The 19,658-nt window shown below is 47.9% G+C and overlaps 1 protein-coding gene across 2 annotated transcripts in view; it reads left to right on the top strand.

Moving 5' to 3' along the window:
- Window positions 1-19,658, top strand: part of ALPK2 (alpha kinase 2) — a 129,360-nt gene that overhangs the window by 73,911 nt on the left and 35,791 nt on the right. For both annotated transcript variants that reach the window (XM_027118621.1, XM_027118622.1), the window contains 4 exons: window positions 5,611-8,983; window positions 11,848-11,995; window positions 16,740-16,867; window positions 16,968-17,003. In XM_027118621.1, the coding sequence (XP_026974422.1) occupies window positions 5,611-8,983; window positions 11,848-11,995; window positions 16,740-16,867; window positions 16,968-17,003 (3,685 nt within the window). The remainder of the gene's footprint in view (window positions 1-5,610; window positions 8,984-11,847; window positions 11,996-16,739; window positions 16,868-16,967; window positions 17,004-19,658) is intronic.

Raw genomic sequence — 19,658 nt, 5'->3', positions numbered from 1 at the left:
TGGGCTTACCTCTCCTGGCTCTGGGCGGTGGGAGGACATGGCAGTCTATGGCAGGACTGCCCAGCTGAAGCCAGGAGCTGATGGGCTTACCTCTCCTGGCTCTGGGCGGTTGAATGTGGCCTTTCGAACCATGGCCTCTCCTTTGATCCATCTTTTCACATTTCCCCATCCTCCCACCACCCACCTTCTACTTCACGTTCACCTTGCCCCAGGCCCTATTGATCCCTTGTTATTTTGACCAGCTCCCCAGCACCCTGTCCAGGAGCCACACCCGGTGCCCTTTGTGACACTGTCCTTCAAGCTGATCCCTGCCTTCGAAGGGCTCCAGGTGAATCTCATGTGCCCTTTCCTTCACCCTTCAGCCATATCCTTTCCTCTAGCATCCAGTAGGAAAGCTTTTAGATGCTGTTAACAGAATAACCAACTACCAGCAGCCTCAAACATATGGACTTTTGTTGTTCCCTTCACAAGAAGTCTAGGGGTAGAAGGCCCTCGGTGTTGGTCCAGTGGCTTGAGGATACCTACCAGCTCCCAAGTCCATCCTTTCTGCTCCACCAGCTGTAGTGGGCTTTTCATTCTCGTGCTGGTTGCCTTGTGACTGCAAGTTGATTGCTGCAGCACCAGGCATCACAAGTTCGTCACAAGAAGAAGGAAGGGGGTAGGCAAGGTACCTACCGTGTCTGTGCCTTCTATATAAGGAAAGCAAAGCTTCTCCGGAAGCTCCCTAGTGGAATTCCCCTTACATCATTAGCCAGAACTGACTAATGGCTATGCAGGAGGCTGGGAGCATACGTGGTTTTCCAACCTCCTCTAGTTGGAGGTGGCAAGGGAGGAGGGGGTCGAGGATCAGCAACGTCTGCCACACCTGCGCGCTCTCATCAGTAGAGAGGTCTCCTGAGACCGCACTGGACTGTCCGAGAATTATCTAAGAACTGATACCTAAGAGAGCACCCTCTGGTTTCTGCACTGCAGGGATCTTTTTTTTTTTTTTTTTTTTTGCGGTACGCGGGCCTCTCACTGTTGTGACCTCTCCTGTTGCGGAGCACAGGCTCCGGACGCGCAGGCTCAGCGGCCATGGCTCACGGGTGCAGCCGCTCCGCGGCATGTGGGATCTTCCCGGACCAGGGCACGAAACCGCGTCCCCCGCATCGGCAGGCGGACTCTCAACCACTGCGCCACCAGGGAAGCCCATGACTGCTTCTTTATCAGCTTCCTCACTAGCTCTGAGGGCAGGACTTGTTATTCTTTGCTGAATTTTTTTAGAACCTTAGCACATAGTAAGGACTCTATTACTGAGTGAATAAACATGAATGAGTACCAGCAGCGGGAGGGGTAGACCAAAGAGTAACACTTCCAAAGCTGGTTTTGAAAGCAGCGTGAAGCTTGAAACTTAACTCTGCTTGCACAACCGTCTCCAACCCCTCCTCTGTCCAACATGCCTGATTTTACAACCACATTGTTTCCAGCTGTTAGCCTTTCCAAGAAATTCTGCCCCTAATTGTGTCTCCCGTGGATCCCGTGGAAGGTGTGTTGTCTCTTCACCCACCCCATGATGTGCAGGGTTATCTTCATCATTAGAGGGAGTGTCCTGGATGCCACGAAGTGCATGACACTAATTTCAGTGACTAACAATAGAAGGTGGCATGAGATCAGATCCCTCTTCTCAGATGGCTTATAATCCAGCTGAAGAGACAAGATGTGTGTGTGTGGGAAGATAAACAGCAGTTCTTGACGAGTTGTGCTAATGGCCAGATGGATGGAATTTAACAAACAGTCCTGCTCCAGGAGTAAAAGGAAGGTCACCACTGATTCCTTCTCTTCCACTTGATGGATAAGATCCCTGCAGTGCGGGGCTCACAGAACAAGGGAAACGAATGTCAGCGAGTGCCAGGCACTCGACAGGATGGTGCTGACGTGCGTGTGGTTAGCCTTAGAGGAAGAGACGGAGGGTCAGAGAGGCCAAAGAGGTTACATGGAGGGCTTCCCTGGTGGCGCAGTGGTTGAGAGTCCGCCTGCCAATGCAGGGGACACGGGTTCGTGCCCCGGTCCAGGAGGATCCCACATGCCGCGGAGCGGCTGGGCCCGTGAGCCGTGGCCGCTGAGCCTGCGCGTCCGGAGCCTGTGCTCTGCAATGGGAGAGGCCACAACACTGAGAGGCCCGCGTACCGCAAAAAAAAAAAAAAAAGAGGTTACATGGGGTCACGAATGCAATTCGTGATTAAGCTGAAGCCCAGGCGGCCAGTCCTGAGTCCACACACCACGATGGGTTTCCGACAAGAGCCCTAAACTCTCCTCCCCCTTACCTGAATGAGGATAATTTTCCTACATAACACAAGCACCTGAGTCTCACCACTCACTCCGTGATGAGAATAGCTGAGCAGCAGGAGAATCGTTTGCTGGAGTTCTTTCATAATGACTTAACTAAGAGATCTCCCGCTGAAAGAAAGGTCTGACTCATTTGAAAGGTGTGAGCCTGTGGTTTCCCTTTCTCTGAGTTGGCCTCCGAGGAGGCTGCCCTTGGAACCAATGCTGTGAGCCTCAGCAAGTATGCACTGGACTGTGAAAAGCTCTGCTTTGAGAACGTCCATTGGTTACAATCACATTTTATGGAGTTTCACATCAGCAGTGAACCAATTTGTATGGCTGCTTGCTTGAACCTAACTTCCAAAAGGCCAGCAGTCTTCTATGTCCACTTGATGCTTCTCCAGTCCTTAGAACAGCTTGGTATATAGTAGGTGCTCAGTAAATACTCAAGTGGATGAATTTTACATGGTCAAGGATTCGCCATATTTCTTTATGTGTGGAGCTTCACCAGGCTATTTTAAAGTAGGATTTTAGTTTAAAAGGTAGAGAGGGGAGGAATCAGTCTACCTTAGTAGGAACAGGACTCTCCTGTAAGTCAAAGGCATGATACACCATGGTTATGATATATCCCAAAGACCAAACCACCCTAATCAAAGCTTACTTCTCCTGTGTTTCATCCTCTCCAGGTGTATCAGCCTACAACTCTGATACGCTAGTTAGCAGTAATGGGTGGGTAGTGTCCCAGTTAGTAACACAGTGGCTTTTTGACTGGAGCCCTTTGGAAAAAATTGTCCAGTACCTGGCAGAGAATTCTACACGTGGCAGCTAGTCCTTAAATGTCGGGCACTGATGTTGTGATGATGACAAGATCTTAAAGGGCTGACATAGGTAGTGGAAGCTCAGGCAGGGAGGAAGGCTCAGGAGAGGGTCCTGGTGTTTTTGATCAGATAATCTCCCTACACCTCTCAAATCATGACCAGGAAGCTACCCATGCTTTCTATGCTTTTATGATTTTTTTTTGCGGTATGCGGGCCTCTCACTGTTGTGGCCTCTCCCGTTGCGGAGCACAGGCTCTGGACGCACAGGCTCCGGACGCGCAGGCTCAGCGGCCATGGCCCACGGGCCCAGCCGCTCCGCGGCACGAACCCGTGTCTCCTGCATCGGCTGGCAGACTCTCAACCACTGCGCCACCAGGGAAGCCCTATGCTTTCTATGCTTTTAATAGTTCAGTAGATTTGTGCTACAGCTCAAAAAAACAAAACAAAACAAAAAACCCAAATTAGCAAACGAAAAGAACATTCTCTACACGTTATAGATGTTCAGGTATAGAGGGGAAACCATGAACACATTAAAGTCCTGGACACTTAAAAAAACAAAAACAAAAAAACAAAACTTATTTATCAGATATTTCTTTTCCCTCTTCCATTTTCATATGATGGAAAAAAATATATAGAGTCCCTTTAGAAACACAGGATGTGAACCAGTAGTGCTTCTGCTTGTGGCTAGAAGTCTCTTGAAAGAGAGTTGTCCCGAAGACAGAAGCAGATGAAAGCTCAAACCCTTTCAAAGTTAGAGGTTTAATGGGGGAAGTTGAGTAGATCTGACTCATGCGTGGTGTTCATTCATTTACTGATTCTTTCAAGAAGTGTTTATGGAGCCCCTGCTAGGTGCCAACCACTGTACCGGGCCTTAAACAGCCTAGAATGGGAGCTCCCTGCAGATGGGCATTTTGCCTGTATTGTATCCCATCACCTGGGATACTTTCTAGCACGTTGGAGGTATTCAATAAATATTTGAATTGATGAATGGTCCTAGCACTCACGGAATTTATAGCACAGGAAACTAAATTTCTTATTCAGCACTTTTATGTCAACCAGATGAGTTAAATGAACATCAGGGTACCTTGCAGGAGAAAAGGAGAGGTGAATCGTTGGCTGCAGGCAGCCTTGGGGAGTGTGGAAACAGGAGTGGTACACTGTTGTCCTGTTTCCTACTGCCGGTGTGTAAAGGGATTGACTGATTTTCACAAGTGATTGATGGGAATAAGCGTCAGGACCCTGGAGCTACGTGTACTTCAGCTCTACGTTGTCGTGCGCTGGGGGAGAGACTCTCCTCCCCTCTGTAAGCCCAGTCATCGATTCCCGCACGTTTGAATGGGGCTGCTTCAAAGCAGGAGTCCTGGGGGCAAAGAAGGAGGTGCTTGCCCCAGATCAGCGAGTCCCTTCTCTTGGCTGGGCATAATTCTGATATGTTTCGAAATAATCAATGAGCTAAAAGTTTCAAGAGGCAAGAATTTAGACTGAGTTTACTTCTTTGAACAATATCCAGTGTCGCAGGACAGTCAGATAGTACCATGATGGGTTCACTCCTCGGAAAGTGAGATTTATTCTGTCCTCCCCCTTTCCTCACTTTCTCTTCCCCTGTCTGTATATCTCTTCCCCAAAACCCAAGAAGTCCTGAACCCCCTACGTCTTGTGGATATGGTTTGCCTGCCGCAGGGCATCTGTCTTAAAGTGGGTGAGGCACATCAAGATTTTATAACCTTCCTGGGGCGGAAATGATTGGCAGTGCTGAAGGCCAATCACAACTCCATTACTTCATTAGAGGTGGATTCAAAAGACATGCCTCTTTAGTAATTAACCAGCAAGATGGCCTACTCGGGGGACAAAGTGTGCTTGCTCATTGCTGCTTTACAAGCACTGCATATTTTTTTTTTTTTTTTGCGGTACACGGGCCTCTCACTGTTGTGGCCTCTCCCGTTGCGGAACACAGGCTCCGGATGCGCAGGCCCAGTGTCCATGGCTCACAGGCCCAGCCGCTCCGCGGCATGTGGGATCTTCCTGGACCAGGGCACGAACCCGCGTCCCCTGCATCGGCAGGCGGACTCTCAACCACTGCGCCACCAGGGAAGCCCAGCACTGCATGTTTTGTTATGGTTATGTGAAATTTCCTTCTGAAAAGATTCACAAGCTCTTGTGACGGTCAAAGAAGTTAACATGTAATTTAACATGTAATTCCATCTTTTTTTCCTGCGAGATGGGCAAGAAATCATTACATGATTGTCAGGAGGCCTTTTGCTTTTAATGGGTAATTTGACCAAGACCCCCTGGAACATACAGTTGCTTAAACTTTTCTTCAGGATGTCTCTAACAGCTAGAGTTTGGGGATTTGTGTTTAGATCTCAATCATTCCTTCTCATTGTCTGAGATTATAGTCATTGAGGATTAACACTCTTGGGATTGCAGTTATGCCCTGTTGTGGGATCTCCCAGGAACAATTCTACTAATATCACTTTTCATCTTCTAGGTGCAAATTCAGGAAACAGTCAGGGAGCAAATCTCTCTCAGCCGAATGCCAGCTTTCTCAGAGCCTACTGGGGAGAAGTCCACATTTACTATGACCACAATAGATTCCTTCTCCAATTTAGGAGGCATCGACACGAAAAATGCATCATTGGCCCAACACCTGGAGGTAGAAAGGTGTACCCAAGGCCCACGGCACGAAGAAAACCAAGATGGAGAAGACAGCACACCTGGATGTCCCTGGGGAGACGTAGGGTGTGAGCTGAGCATCCCAGAAGCCAATAGTGAAAATATGCCCCGCTGTGAGCCGTCGGCGCGTCTCCCCCAGGAGAACAGCGCTGACCCCGGGGAGCCCCGGGCTCCCTCTCTTGCTTCCCCTGAATTTGTACATACCGTCCCCACCTTGGAAACTGCGTGTGCTGGGCCAAGAGACAGAGTAACAGCGTGTGTGCTAGGCCGTCCTGAAGCAGGTGACCAAGAAGCGTGTGATACTGTGAGCTCTCCTGTTGGAGCCCCAGCTGGTAAATATTTGCCTCAAGAAATTTGCTCCGTGGACTTCGAGCTGGCAGGTCAAAGCAAAGCATCTGATCTGTGTTCTTCTGATGACAAGGCACTGGATATTCTTTCTCAGACACAAGGTTCTGAGCCTGCACAGTCTACATACGGAAGCAGCAATGAGAGAACCTCTGCAGTGTTCCCTCTTTTTATCAGTGCTCTCATCTGGAACATTTCACAGAAAGCCAGTAAAGGTGCCACTGGGGAAAATCTCTGCAAGGTGGAGGGTTCCACCTCCATGTTGGCCTCCATGGTAAAGGCTGGTCAGGGGGGGCTGAGCCCCAGTCACTCAGGTGGGCTCGAGGAAAGACAGCCTCTGTCTTCTGAGAATGACTCTTTGGAATGGTCTAAAGAAGGTGGTGACGAGAGCTCTAGCTCCAGTGCCCCGGTCACTGCAGACACACCGGCCAGTCAGAGTTCAACAGCGAAGTTTCCTCAGGAGAAGCCAACAACATTAATTGCTAATCTTGAGTGTTTTGAGGTGACTGGGGAGAGTGGGGACACATCCACTGTTACCATTGCCACCAAAGGCCAACCACCCAAATACCTCCCTGTTTCAGTTGCTGGGAACAGCCATGTAGGTGGCCCTGATGAGAGCTCAACTTGGGTACCAGATGACAATTTTTCTCAACTTCCTTCCAACGCACAATTGGGTCATATTTTAAATGGTTCTACAACTGCATCTTCAAAAGGGCTAGTGTGCATGGCTCCCAGTGGACCAGGAATCCACGTCCACGTTCCTCAGCTCCCAGAGGGAGAGGATTTCTGTAGCAATGCCCCTCTTCAGATTGATAACCAGTCTGGAAAGAGCCAGACCGTGGGCAGAGCAGACACCAGGAGCCTTGAAGAGAATTTCCAAGAAAAAGGAAGTGAAACAGCACAGAGTGTCCAGCAGGGTTCTCTTGACGAAAATTTCCAAGAAAGCTTGCCCATGACGTCTGCTGTACCAGGGGAGATAAACCTGGTACTCTTGGACCACTCATCGGCCAACTCCAGGGAGGGAAGGCAACAGAGCTCGGGCTTGGGGACTCGTGTGCCCATGGTGGCTGAATCTATAACGGAAGATGATAGCCAGGCTCTGAGTAATGTTCCGTCTCCCTCTAATACCCTTCTGGGGGAGCCTAAAGAGAGCGGTCCAGGATATTGGGAAGCAGGTAAACGGGTAAAGATTATAACTCTAGAGGCTTCCATTTCAGAAACCTGGCCACCAAGACAACTGACAGATTCTAAGTGCAAGGAGTCACAACCTGGTCTCATCCCTGGTAGGGTCTGGGCTGTATCTGACGTTCTAAAGACTGATGCTGCCGTGCCTGAACTGGACCCCTCTGAGACAGCATCAGCCTGCAGTCCTCAGGCTGAGTCCGGCTCAGCAATTGCTAATAACAGAGAAATCCACAAAGGTGAAGACCTAGCTGGCCATGCAAACTGGAGTTGTCTTTCCTCCCAGTGTTTGAGCCAACCCAGACTCCTGGAGTCCTCTGTGGACCCTGTAGATGAAAAAGAATTATGTGTCACAGACTTGCTATCAGAGGCTTCCAGAACTGGAAGGAAGGAAAATGTTAAGAGTGCAAGTCAAAACCAAGAGGAAAGCCAACTCAAGATGGATCGCCCTTCCTTCTTTAAACAGTTCCTGACCTGCCCTGAAATCTTAGAGTCCTCTGTAGATCCCACTGATGAAACAAGTGTGGAGTGGGCCAGGGTGGAAACACCAGAGCCTTCTGAATCCACACTGGGGGCCATCAGAGTGGAGAGTAAATTGAATGATGGAAACTTGGGCCAGAGAGTAGAGGTCCAACCATCCATCTTTCAAGTTCCGTGCCCCCAGCAAAGTGGGGAAGCCATTCCAAGAGAAAACACCATCAGCCGAGACCAAGGGCACAGTGGGGGAGAGGGGGCGAGACAAAGCCAACGTGACGGAGCAAAGGGGGACGTACGCTCTGCCATTTTGCCTGTCCCGGGTCCTGTCAAAGGTGGGGAAACGACTCCAACGGGACGCGGCAGAAGCCAAATACAAGAGGGCAGTGAGAGGCGCTTAGCGGAGGCTGAACAAAGTAAAAATAACAAAGCAGAATTCGTTTCCCCCACTTTACCTCTTTCTAGCGGTCTTGCAAGAATGACTCCCGCCTCTGGAGTTGATACTCACGGCTCCACAAGTCAAAGTCATGACCTCCCTGAGAATGATTTAGTGGAGCCCAGAAACCATCAATGTGCGTTTTCTGACTTAAAGGAAAGGGGAGCTATTGAGAGTGGGTGTGGGAAACATGTGCCCCCTTCTAGTGGTCTCACTTGGGGGCTTTTTACTTCATCTCTTGAGGAAAGCATCACAGGCTTTTCAAGAAGCCACAAAATTGAGGAACATAAAATAGAGGAGCCCCCAGTTGGGGAAACCAAACCCACAAGCACATCTGGCTCCCCAGCAGCAACACTCATGTCCAGAGAATGTGCATCAGAGAAAGTTCCTAAGATGCTGCAGGACCCCTGCCAGCAGGGCTCCACCCTTGGCCGTGGGAAAATGTCAAGGGAGGAGAAGGTCCTCCCTGTGGTGGCCCAAGCTGGCTGCCTCCCCAGGGTCCCTCCAGCAGTGACTGGGTCAGAGGAGGTCAAGGGGAAGCAAGAAACCCCAGGGAGTGGACACGTAGCTGAGGGAGTAAAGAAGAAAATTCTGTCCAGGGTGGCCACCCTGAGGCTGAGATTGGAAGAGAAAGAAAACGCCAGAAAGAACTCGATCTTTCTTAAAAAGAGTCCTGAACTCGAAACATCGGTATCACGCACAGATGAGAAAAAAGACTCCAAAAGACCACCTTGCAAAAGCGAAGGGACAGGTGAGGCTGTGTTGCTTCCTATTATTGTTAACGTTTGGGTTTGTTGACCTGATGTCAAGTTCGTGTGTCCACCTGAGCCCTTGCAGTTAAGGTGTGTGTCCACTAGGGGGGCGTCGGATGGTATGGCTGTGACCAGTGGCCTGGCATGTAGGCCCTTGGGTCTCAAACTTGAGCGGCCTCAGGATCCCCTAGAGGACTTGTTAAGACAGGTTGCTGGGCGCAACCCCAGAGTTCCTGATTCTGGAGAAAGTGCATTTCTAACAAGTTCTTGGGTGATGTGCTGGGAGGACCACTGATATAGGCTGCCTTGTAGGTATGCTTAACTGAGGGAGTGTGATTACTACGCCTTTCTGTTTAATTATCCTTCAAAAAAATTTTTAAAAGAAACAAGCATTAATCAGTGTAGCTAATTAGTGTAATTAAATAGACAGCAAAACATTTAGGTACAGTCCATCAGTCTCCTTTTAATCTTTTTTTTTTTTTTTTCATTTGAAGTGGCTGATTGGATGTTGGGTTTTCTTCCAAATTTGAGTATAAAGTTTCTTTCCAACTTGCCCTCCCCTTTGAGCCGGAAGTCCCCCCCGGGTCTCTGTTCCAGGTTTCAGACCACTTGAGGCTCAGAGCCCCGGTAACTGCAGTCAATTCTGCTTCGCCTGGGGAACCGAGTCAATGCCAAACTCCGTCCCATCACCCAGATTTCAGCCTCTTCTTCCTGAGCTCTTTCCCTTCCCATGAAACCTGGCAGAAGTCAGAAGAGATTGCAGCCAGGTAACGTGCCTGCCTGAGCTGGAGCAGAGCGCTGCGGCCCTCCTTAACCCCGGGGGAGCGGCTTTTCCTCTCACCCCAGTGCTTACTGCGTTCCCAGACCTCAGCAAACGGGCCCACAGCCCCTGCTGCTGAAAAGATCAAACACGAAACTGCTTTCCGAGTTTTAAAACATATTTAGAGAGAACGAAACCATGTTTTCAAGAGATCTCAAGTGGTTTCCACCCAGAGGAAAAAAATCTTAATTTGGAATTCTTGTCTGTTTCCGTGGGAGAAAGGACCATCCAGGTGCCGTTGGAGGATTTGATCTCCGGAGCTGCGTCTCCAGGCATGAAGGGCTGCGGCCACAGGGAGCACAGCCTTCTGGGGGTGGGGTGGGGAGGAGTTAGGCGTGTGTGTGTGTTGGGATGTTAGGGATGACTTGGATAACTCTGAAAGAAATAGAACTTGAGTCAACTTTTTTTCCACATTCAAAGCTTAGTACAACCAAAGCTTTATAGTCACAGGGGACTTCTCTATCCTTTGCCCTCAACACTTGGGCAGAATATACACCGCAGAGAAACCTAGCTTCCCTCTCGAGCCTCATTTTAGCTCCCTCTGTTTTGTTTTGTTTTTTCCCTCTATCCCACATGGACAGGTGACCTTTCCCAAAGCCCTGAGGCCTCCTGACCAAGCCAGCTTCCTATCCTAGACCCTCATTTAGTTCTGCCCATTTTATGCCTTTCCCTGAATTCCCCTCCCCCAGTTTTGTCTTCAGAACTTACAACGGGTTGTGGACAGGGTTGGCAGCCTTAGGAACTCTTAGGTATCAGCAAATCACCCAGGAAGGGCCCTTGAGGAAATATGTCCCAGGTGGGGCAGTGGGCTTGGTCAAGACTCTAGAGAAAGAGCTTGACACCGTGGGCCAGAGCACCTAGCACCGGTAGCTAGGTAGGGCCAGATGCAGTGAAATGAGTTTTGCCGTCAGTAAGGACTTGGTATATTTAATCTTTCTCCCATAATGTTGTTAGTACCCTGAGCTACTCTCTAATGCAAGCATTTGTTACCCAAGCGCCCCATTATTACTTCCTGGGAAGCAAACAAGCTTTTCAATACGCACTGTTATCAAGCCAAGTCTGTTGCCAAGAGACGGGAGGCACATTTAACACGTTAACGATTTCACAGTAGTGGCATCTGCGGCAGCAGAGCAAACAAAGCATCGGTATTGATGACTTTGGGCTTGGCTGTGGATTCTATAACATTTTGTTACCAAAGCTGTGTAATTTGGAAACTCAGTGTGAAATAGACCAACACCACGTTTCCAGTAACCTCTACCTGCCAAATTATTCTGGCCACCTGGCTGTGTCAGCCATCCTCCTCTTGTCTAGGCTGCCGCCCAGTGGCTGCCCTGAGTAATTACACGTTTACCTGGTGTGCCACCCTCTCGTCCCTTATTTAAAAAGAGCTCAGCCCATCCCCTGGGAATTGTGTATTGCTCCTATTTCATTCAAGTAGACAGTTCTCTTTCGCTAATGAAATTGATCTCCTAATGGATTGCAGTGATGTCCGATATCTTTCTGCAAAGATAACTGTGATCAAGGGGAAAGACGGATGAATATTCTTCAGCAAATGACTTACTGTTGTTGCCTTTTACACCTGGGGGCTTAGCCACATCACTCGGCTAGTCCAAATTTTATTCCACTTCCTAACCCCCAGCTTTACTTTTGACCTGGATCATCTGGTAGTCATCTAAAAGCATCTTTATTTGGCCCAGGTCCTATAGACTTGGTATCTACAACCCCCATCCCTCCCGTCAATTTTTTTAAAGTTTCAAGTTCTGTTTCACTTCGTGCATTGCAGACCTCACTCAGGAATTTTAAGTGATGAAAAGTGGGAGTTTCCTGTTACTGACTTGTTCATTTTCTATCTGTTGAGGAAAGTACCGTCTCCCCTCAGACACCAGATTCCCTCACCCACCAAACGGAGGGTAATGATTATTATCCCTGTCTCTTGGGATTGTAGTGAGAATTAAATGTGATAAAATGGGAAAGTCTCTTGCCCACCCTAAGGCTCTCTGCAATTCTTATAAGAACACTGACCTACAAGTTTCTTGTTTCCAGCTCCAGTATTACTGAAAAAGATCCAGGCTGAGATGTTCCCCGACCACTCTGGAAATGTAAAATTAAGCTGCCAGTTTGCAGAGATTCATGAAGATTCTACTATCTGGTGGATGAAAGATTCAAAGTCGATAGCCCAAGTGCAGAGAAGGTGCGCTATCCACCCCCACCCCCACCCCCCGGTTACTTTTCACAGTTGGTTGTTTATTTCACAACATGGTTCTAAAGGAAAATAGTAAATTATAGGAAGTAAAAGGAAGATTGAAGCAGAAACTCCACACCCAAAGTATCCAAGAAGAGTAAGTAACAAAAGGACAGATACCTGGACAGGGAGGACGGTGAAGCGTTCTTGCCTTGCCTCGGCTACCATCACGTTTGGTGGCCTTAGGAAGGCACAAACCTTTCATCACATTTTTAAAAATCAGGGGAACCTGTCCAATCATCTAGTCTGAGGTTCTGTGGTCCCAAGATTAAAGAGCTCTCTTTTATATGCCCGTGCATTTTGCTGTTCTCATAAATTCCCATTAACCTAACAAAGAGCTAAGAAGGTAAATCAAAAGGAAAAAACAATCCGTGAGATTACAGAAAAGTGGCACCTACCCAGGGTGGTAAGCTGCCCTCTCTAAGATGGGAAAACCAGTTTACAGCTGGGGCCATAGGTTAGAGGAGCTGAAGGGGAGGAGAGGAGAGATGACTGAGCATCATTGCCAAGGATACCCCGTGTGGAATGAACCTTCCTCAAGAGGCTTTTCCAGCAATAAATCCTTGCTCGAGTGAACTGGCGAATCAAGCTTTGTCTTTTGCACCTGAGGAGGTGTGACTCATTCTAGAAACAGATGCCGTGGTTCGATGGAAACCAGCCTAACTCAGACAATTCTCAGAAGCTCCTTTCTGCCAAAGGAGGTCCTAGTACAGCTCCCTGAGTCACGGGAGGTGTTCTTAACCCACTAATCTTATCACAGATAGGCTGAAAAAGTGAGAGAAATCAGTTTCCTGTAAAATTAAATCAAATGTCTGCTTGGAACACATCTGGCAATTGTTCCAAATGCAACGATGGGAGACTTGAGCTATAGTTTCCTGTCTGTAACATCACGCCAGAAAGCCAACTAGTTATCTAGTTATCATCTCGTATAACTATGATTGTAATAAAGCTGCTTTACCTAAAAGGCCAGCATTACCCTGCTTGTCTTATGCAAGGCTTAAGAATCACAATGAAGAATAAATGGCTTGATTATTTTAAAAATCAAGGTGGTTCCCTAGAGCTTTATTTTAAAAAAAAAGTGCTAATTATTCATTTAAAGTACTTTCCGTAGCCGTCAGCCAAGAAAATGAACCAGCGTTTTTTGCTCTTGATCTAAGCTGAAAATTGGCACTTGAATCTTTCAGGTCCCTTTTCCATCTGAGGTGTCTTTAGAGAACCTAGCCTCCCTCTAGAAAGTGTGTGACCTCAGTAGGCACGCCACCTACTAATGACACGTGGCCAAGGCCTTTAAGTTCTTGGTGAGGTTGGCTTCATTCTTCTTGGTAACACTGTCTGGCTTAGGCGCACCCATGTGCCCTCCCTGTGCAACCACTGGAGATTTGGGAGTCATAACTCCTTTGATATTAAGTCATTTATATTTCAGGTGGATTTTCAAACGTTATCAAATTTTCACCCCTAATTCCGGTTGCATGTTTCCTTTTTTTTTTTTTTTTTTGCGGTACGCGGGCCTCTCACTGCTGTGTCCTCTCCCATTGCGGAGCACAGGCTCCGGACGCGCAGGCTCAGCGGCCATGGCTCACGGGCCCAGCCGCTCCGCGGCATGTGGGATCCTCCCGGACCGGGGCACGAACCCGTGTCCCCTGCATCGGCAGGCGGACTCTCAACCACTGCGCCACCAGGGAAGCCCTGCATGTTTCCTTTACATGTCCCTCCAAGAAATCTCTCACTGCCTTGTCAAGATATAGTTATCAAAATGTTGATCTGTCAAACAAATGTAACAGGAACATGTGACAAAGATCTTCCTTCTCTAACTCATTAAATAATGAGTAAGATGGGAAAGCTGTTTAAAGGAACATCTGAGGAATGGATTTATACAGTTAATCAGGCAAAAGAATGCTGGAATGTTTGCAAATGGATACGAAACTTGTTAATGTTCAACAGGTAATAAACCTTGGGAGTTATCTTTTGTAGGTTTCTGTCCAGGAGAAGTTATAACTGGGTGGGTTCTATTGGGTTGACCAAAAAGTTCGTTCGGGTTTTTCTGTAACATCTTACAAAGATGTTTAAAGAGTAAATAGCAAAGTCCGACAGAGGAGCATCTGCTATAACTAACTTCTCCTTGGGTGAGCCCATTAACCAGTGACACACAAAGGACACTCAATCATCCTTTCGCCTTTGTCCCCAGGTTTAGGATACTTTTCCTTAATAGGCTCAATTTTGGAAATTAGGTGTCAGGACACGTGCTTGTGGCTAGGACAAGGTGAATGTTCTCTGAGGAAACCAAGAAGAAAGTGGTAGCTTGTGCAATGGCTCCAAGAAGATCTCAAGCTGGCACCCTTCACTGCTACCTTGGCCGTCAGCACCTCCTTGGTAACCAGGAACCCATTCTCCACTCTGGGGAGAGAGGTGCTTGGGAGTGGCCTGGGTGTTAGAAAGGGCCATTGTCCCCATGGAGTGGATTGGCTGAAAGCTGAGCACAGATCACATCATTGCTGCCGGACAAGCAGGGAGGGAAGAGCTGGCTGCCATCAGAGGCAGGTTCTCCTTGGTTGGCCGTTGGAAGGACGTCTCCACCCGGGTTGGAAGGTGGGCACCGGGTGCTGGCAATCCTCACCCCTGCTCCCTGGGGCTGCTGATGGATTCTGGGCTCTTCTGAGAAGCCCCCAGTTTATATGCCCTTCCCCTCCGGCCGATTGAGTTCTTGGCTGTGTTAACTCTGGTCACACTTGGAGCTTCTTTTGCTTGCACTTGTCTCCCCAGCTAAGCTCCACTCCTGTTTGGCCCTTTGTGCATTTGGCCGTTCCTCCCCCTAAAAGCAAAAACCTGTGTCCCTTACAGGGTAAAAGAATATGAAACCGAGCTTTCCCCCTATTGATTCAAAAAGGTGCAAGACCACTTCTTTTCACTTCTCACAGTTTATATGGGTATTTTCTGTGTGTCTATCTCCTCCCAGACTGGAAGACCCTCACGGGTGAAGACTGTGCCTTTTTCCCCATCACCAGATCCCCCGGTACTGGGCACACAGCAGCTGACCCCCGCTGATGGCTCATGGCCACTCCCCAGACTAGACCCCTCAGTCAGGCTTCACGTGCCAGGTGTCAGTTGCTACTCATGCACACCCAGGAGGGGATCTTGCTCTTTCCTCTTTCCCAGACGAGGAAACTGAGGGCGAGAGACCAGAGCTCAGCTCAGGATTTGAATCCAGGTCTTTGTGACTCCTCAGCTGCCCCTCATAGAAGAAGGCCTCTGTGGGCCAAGACAGAAAAAGGCCACCGAGATTCTGTGCCAAGCGTCAGGACTTCTTGGCCGGAAGGAACTTGTCACGGGACCATTCTAGTTCAGCCGCCAGCCTCGACTGCCCCTTTCAGGGACACAAGTGCTGTGCTGATCAACAGGCCGCTAGAGGAGGATACGGCACGCCCCCCGCCCCTCCCCCCGGTGACTTAGTATTTGGCAGCCTGTCCAGGAAGTCTTCCCCTTATAACTGGGCTTGTTCACATCCACTTTCAACCATACATTCAGGATGTGCTTGGAGGAAGTATTATGATTTAGTGGACTGTGTTTTAAGCCACGGGTCCATTCCAGAAGAGGCATGTGTACATCGGAGGCTTGAAGTCTACTGAAAAGCTGAACGATAACGAAGACTTCTGTTGGCTCTGCCAACTGAGATGAATGGATTTTGCTGTTGAATTGTGAAATGAACCACAACGTACACTGCACACACGTGACCTTGGTGAATGTCTAACAAAATTCACCATATAGAACAAAACTAGAATAATATTTGAGTATTTTTTTGACTGCAAAGTAAATTTTCTGTTTGAGACTTTGGAACAAAGATTGTGGCTTTAACTCTAATCTCAATTGTCCCCGATTTGAGGGCAGGAATCACAGATCACTTGGAAGCAGCTTATCACAGTCAAGAGGAGGGTTCCAGAGTCAGGTTATCTGGTTTAAGTCCTGAGTCTACTCTCATCAGCTGTGTGACCTTAGGCCCCTTGCTTAATCTCACTGTGCCTCTGTTTCCTCTTCTGTGAACTGCGGACAGTAATAGTATTTGTTAGATTGCTCCAAGGATGGCATGGAATAGTCCTTAAAGTGATGGGCACAATGCCTGACACGTACCAAGTGCTCAATACACATGAGCCATGACCATCATCATTGTCACCACCACGTTTTTCTGTTTAGAGCACAGTACTGGAACGTGAGATTGGGTGGGCAGATGGATGGATGGTCTTTGCGAGGGGAGCACACTATTAAAGTCTCCAGCCCATGAGTCCTTATATACAACAAAGACCCCCTTTCTGTTGTCTCTACTGTGTCTGGGTTTGGAACTTTCAGGTTTCCTTTGAGCCCAGGACACCTGGATTAGTAACACAATTGAGGAATTCTGAGCAGAAATGTTAACGAAAGCCCCCAGGATTCACATTTTCCATTCTCTGCTCTACTAATGGCAGTCAAACCTCCCAGGTGTTTCCGTGCATTCATATTGCATAATGAAGTGAGGGTGTGAAGCAAAACCACGCCGATCGTCTCCTACAAATAAGTTAGCTTTAACAGCTGATCCCAATCTTGTCTTTCAGCCAGCCCGTTGGCTGACCTCACGAGGGCAGGGAAGCGTTCGTTTCTTTCTCCTGTTAGAAAAGTGCAACTTCAGAATGATGATGCGTGCCCACGTTCATGTCCCCCACTGCAGAGCAGGAGACAGCTCCACTGTGTCCTTGGCCATCCTTCAAGCCAGTCAGAAGGACCAGGGCCTCTATTCCTGCTGTATCAAGAACGGTTACGGGAAAGTGGCTACGGAATTTCACCTCACCACAGAAGGTAAACCTCAGCTTTGCCGTTTCCAGTGAAAACCGCTAGCCCCTACCAGTTCAGAATGCTGCTTTGTACTGAAGGCGTTCTCTTCTCTGTCATCTTCCAGTTCTCAAACAACTTTCAAGTCACCCAGATGTTAAAGGTAAGCTAACCTGAGCTGGACGTCAGAGGAAACGGGTGCATCCTAAAGCATGAAATAGGCAGTGGTAGAAGCAACATTCCCGTCGACTCTTTGAACCAAGTAGGAGAGAGCTCAGGAATGCCTGGGAGATGAATTCGTAAGCTATTTCAACCTGACTACAGGGCCTGTGATGAGTGCGTTAGGCTCCAGAGGTCCAGGAGTGAATTATTAAGGAGATCAGACTGTGCAGTTGGGACCGTGTTGGCGAGGGGGCGGGGGGCACTTTTGGGGTTAGGCTTTCTCTGTGGAGCAGCAGACTTGCATCCAGCCCGTCTGCACGGGGGTTTTCAGCCTCTGGCACGTACACAGCATGGTTTGTTTGTTTGTTTTAAGGGTTTCCTTTTCTCCACATTCTCACCAACACTTGTTATCTCTTATCTTTGTTTTTGAATTTTTTTTTTTATACAGCACGTTCTTATTAGTCATCAGTTTTGTTTTGTTTTGTTTTGTTTTGTTTGTTTTTGCTGTACGCGGGCCTCTCACTGTTGTGGCCTCTCCCGTTGCGGAGCACAGGCTCCGGACGCGCAGGCTCAGCGGCCATGGCTCACGGGCCCAGCCGCTCCGCGGCATGTGGGATCCTCCCGGTCCGGGGCACGAACCCGTGTCCCCTGCATCGGCAGGCGGACTCCCAACCACTGCGCCACCAGGGAAGCCCTAGTCATCAGTTTTATACACATCCGTGTATACATGTCAATCCCAATCTCCCAGTTCATCCCACACCCTCACCCCCGCCCGCTCTCCCCCCTTGGTGTCCCTGCGTTTGTTCTCTACGTCACACGGCATGTTTTGTTTCTCCAGCTGTTTTAGTTTTCAGTTCGACTAGCTGAGCAGATTCCCAAAGAGTCAGGTGTCTAGGAGAATAAGTGCATTCTTTCGCATCCTAGTGGAAACGGGAGATGGATTTTTGTGCTTTCCTTTGGCACTTGTGCACTCCTGGTGTAGCAACAAGCTACCAGCTGCCCTTGAACGTTCAGGCTGCCTCTGGGCCACCCGCTGAGTCCATGCTGGTCATGTATTTCCTCTTGGGGAAAATTATCCGTCCCCAACACACGAGCCCATCCGCACCCAGTGATCTGCCAAACTTTTAACAACCTGCCAGGGGGTTGGGGAGGCCCTGATTTGTACAGTTTTCCAATTTCTGTGGTGCAGATACTCTCATCATGGCCAAGTTTAAACTGCTAGTGTACACTGTATGTGCTGATTTTCTTTTAAGGCAAATAAAAACCCTGAAACCTCTGTGAAAGCGAGACAGTACAAATCATCAAGATGCAGTAACGTCTAGTAATTAAAGGCAAGGAGCTGGGATCTCGACTTAGAAATGGTCTAGCGAATACTGTGATATTTATCCAAAACAACAGACTTAAATACCAACTCTTCACAAACCATTCAAATGTTACATGTCTTTAGTGTGTCATGTACTTGTGTAATTTAAAATCCCTCCCTATATCTGTCCCCATCCCCCCAAGGATCTAAATATGCAAAAGAATGTCCTTTCTTATATCAAAAACCAAAATGACCTTCAGAAGAAAGGTTTCTCTGTTTCATCAGCTGCTTAGCATCACTTGGCATCCCATCCCAGATTCTTGCTCTGACCCGGTTAATTTAGGTTTGCAGAGACTCGTTTCTCAAGGCTTTACCAGTCAGGAATGAGACCCCAGTGAGGATGAGGTACTGGTCACCGCTATTGTAGCCCTGTGACTCTCACCATTGGGTTGGGGTCTAGACCCTGAAGACATCACCTTCTGCCAGCTGCTTCTCCATGAGACTGTGGGTCCAGTTTCAATGGCTCACTGGGCTGGGGAGGCCATACCTTCCTCTGCCTTTCCAGGTACCTTCAGATGAAGAAGTTTCAAATGACTGCTTTATCACCTTTCTTATCTGGAGGAATCTCTCACTAGATATTTTATTTAAATCTCTAGAGGAGGAACATATAACATTTTACAAATTGATCACTGACTAAAAGTCTAATAAAAGCCCCAAATGAATGATTCAAATAAAGCACAACTTAATGGTGGCACGCGCGGCTTTCAAAGAAAAATTCTAAGATGTATTTTTCTTGCATTGTTTTATCCTGGTTAAGTGGACATTTATGGACAGGATTATCGAGGATGGTGGAGTCCATGCTTGTCGTGTATTTTTTCTTAGGGAAAATTACTCCTCTCCACACATACGCCCATCCCTATACAGTACGGCACTAAAAATGTTCCTTTCTATTACTAAGCAGAGAGTCTGGAACAACTTTTGTCTTTAGTTAATTAAATTTGAATTTTAAAATACACAAACTTTTAACTTTCAAGAACAATTGAATTTTAGAAACTTTGGGACTTTTGAAGGAAAACAATGCGGTAAATATAGCTCCGATTTACTGGGCTCTGGTGTACATACATAAAGCATTTCCTGTGTTCTCTCAGAGGTCTTGGGGGCAAAATTGTTCATCAGTCATGTAACTAGAATTAAGATTTGGGTTGTATAAGTAGCATTCCCTCTCCATTTCATTACCTAATTCTAAAATTTAACTTCAACTCTACTCTTCTCTATAACTTTCTCATTCTATTACTTAGCTCTTTCACAGATTTCATCCTATCTCCTTTAAAATTTATTTGGGAAAATGTCCCA

This window comes from Aethalodelphis obliquidens, unplaced genomic scaffold, assembly GCF_003676395.1.
Source record: "Aethalodelphis obliquidens isolate GAN/ISIS:26980383/991018 unplaced genomic scaffold, ASM367639v1 scaffold19, whole genome shotgun sequence".
Taxonomy (NCBI): Eukaryota; Metazoa; Chordata; class Mammalia; order Artiodactyla; family Delphinidae; genus Aethalodelphis; species Aethalodelphis obliquidens.
The sequence above is the reverse complement of the archived record's forward strand: the minus strand, read 5'-3'. Positions and strand labels throughout refer to the sequence as shown.